The sequence below is a fragment of the Vicia villosa genome, unplaced genomic scaffold (genome assembly GCF_029867415.1).
Source record: "Vicia villosa cultivar HV-30 ecotype Madison, WI unplaced genomic scaffold, Vvil1.0 ctg.002447F_1_1, whole genome shotgun sequence".
Taxonomy (NCBI): domain Eukaryota; kingdom Viridiplantae; phylum Streptophyta; class Magnoliopsida; order Fabales; family Fabaceae; genus Vicia; species Vicia villosa.
Genome location: NW_026705930.1, coordinates 286,359 through 288,717, shown reverse-complemented (window position 1 = coordinate 288,717; position 2,359 = coordinate 286,359). Strand labels below are relative to the sequence as shown.

The window sequence follows — 2,359 nt, the reverse complement described above, 5'->3', positions numbered from 1 at the left end:
TCTATTTATTTAAACCAGTCAGAAAAACACACACTAAAACGCTTTTACACAAACCTTTCATTTCATTCAAACTCAGTGTTTTTTCACTTTATCCTCACAAAATAGTCATGAAATCATCATTATTAAAGCACTAATTTCAGTTACAAATATTATTTTCATTTTCTTTACATCATCTAGTTTTCTCTTGAAATTTTATAGCATATTTGAATGAAATAATGATAGGTCAGTTTCAGATTCCTCAAAATTACGCCACTTCGTTGCATCACCAACCACCTTACATGCTGCAAAATCCTGCAGCATTTTCCCGGCCGCCAACATTCAATGTCCATCCGCCTTGCCCTGTGAATCACATAGGTTGGGTTAAATGGAACGGAAACAAACTTGAGAGACGCAACGACAAACGCCATGTAAACCCTAACGATTCATCAAAGACAAATGGATTCACAAGCAAGTTTCGACGATTTGACTTTCCAAAGAGGAGGTTTACCAGTGGCGGACGTTTCTACCCTCCGTTAGCACCGCGCAATACAACATCGTTCATAATCCGTGCAAAGAAATCTGGCGGCATAGCTTCTCTGGTGTCTCCTTGTGCGACAACTCCGGCGATCTTGACAACGCCGATGTTGTCGCCGTCGACAGAGGTGGTTGGGGAGATGGCGAAGGAAAAGTGGGGAGTTGATGGATATGGTACAATGAAAGGCCTAATTCGTGTTCGGTCGGTGAAAGAAAATTTTGAAGAAGATGAATATAATGGCGGGGAACATTTGGAAGTAGAGAAGCGATTGAACACTGATTTGAGGAGGTTTGAGATGGTATATCCAAGTGAAAATAGTTTAGAGAATAGGGTTGACGAACAGGAATTGCATATTATACGTCTTGAAGAACAAAATCTAATACTTAAGGAAAAAAAATTTCTCATTAGAGATGAATTAGATGAATTGAGACGGCGTGTTTTATGCTTGGAAACAGAAGTAATAAAATTGCAAAAGTTCAACCGAGAAGATGTTTGCTAGAAGAAAAACGTGGGAAATACTGGAGACAGTGATGACAATGGTGATTATTAAAGTCACTGCCAATTCAAATGTATACTGATTGTGTCTGGTGGGTTTAGTTAGTTTGGACTTCAAAACAACATTGAATAACAATTCAAAATAGCTGCTAATGTCTCGTTAAATAGGTCCTTGTTTGTTTCAAAAGTTTCTTTGATATGTTTTTAATGTTGGTACTTCATTCTCATTGTCTAATATTATTGAAATGCTGCCCACACACTTGCAATTCGGCTTTGTATTTCTTCAAAAAGTTTACATTATAATTATAATCTTGGCTAACATTTTTGAAAATATATGTAAATTTTAATAGAACATGTTGAAATTATGTTAAGCTAATTCATTTATACTGAGATAACTTATTTATACGAGGTTTATCATTCTATTTACTATTGATGAGTTATAATTGAAACTAAGGATATATTTGTTTTAACTTTAAAAAAAGTATCTTTTTATTGTATTTTTATTAAAAAAAAATTAAATAGATTTTGAAAATAATACAAGTTTGTTTTTATATTTGTTTTTTTTTCAAATTATAATACTAATTTTGACATTTTTTAACATAAATATACATTATAGAAAATCAAAATATGGTTCAAATCACAATTTTTTTTTAAAGTTATATCTCAAAAATGATTCTTACTAAAAACTATTTGAATAGCTTTAAAATTAAATAATTTTTAAAAAATTTAATATCCAAAATTTTTTTTAATAAAAATGATAAAATATCTAAAATTACAATTAAAAAATAAAAAAGTTTTTTTATAAATTATTTATACATAAAATTATGTAATACTGTAAAAATCATTTTCATAAAACCAAAGAAATAGACCCTAAATTTATTATTGGTATAATTATTTTTTTCTAGAAATACTTCCTAATAGATATTATGTAATCTACAATATCTACAATATAAGAGGAGTGAATGTCTTGGAAAGTACCAAAATGTTCTGCTGTTTCATTACTCTTCCACGTGGATGTCTTTTGCTTCCATTTTGTAACCAAACTTTTCTTTGCTTTGGCTTTGGCTAATATGCATAAGAATTTTCCTTATGCACTATGCATAAGCCTACATAAGCCATTGGATCATGTTTTTAATCCAGTATTGAGTATTGAGTAAAGAGTATTGAGTGATGAGTACTGAGTATTGAGTAATAATAATTGATGTCTAAAATTTGATCCAATGATCAAATGGTCCATAATAATCTATGTACAGTGCATAGAATTTTATCTATGCACGGTAACTGCACCCTTCAAAACAGTCACTATTTAAAACGGCCAACTATTCAATAATGCAGAGTTCTTATAGCTTA

The 2,359-nt window shown here is 30.8% G+C and overlaps 1 protein-coding gene across 1 annotated transcript; it reads left to right on the top strand.

The window, feature by feature from the left end:
• Nucleotides 1-215: 215 nt before the first annotated feature.
• Nucleotides 216-1,013, top strand: LOC131638842 (uncharacterized). The gene has a single exon (XM_058909387.1). The coding sequence runs from the start codon at nucleotides 216-218 to the stop codon at nucleotides 1,011-1,013; it is 798 nt and encodes a 265-aa protein (XP_058765370.1).
• Nucleotides 1,014-2,359: the final 1,346 nt, after the last annotated feature.

What these genes read in the sequence shown, in the direction of transcription:
- LOC131638842 (XM_058909387.1), top strand. Translation starts at nt 216, where the DNA reads ATGATAGGTCAGTTTCAGATTCCTCAAAATTACGCCACTTCGTTGCAT.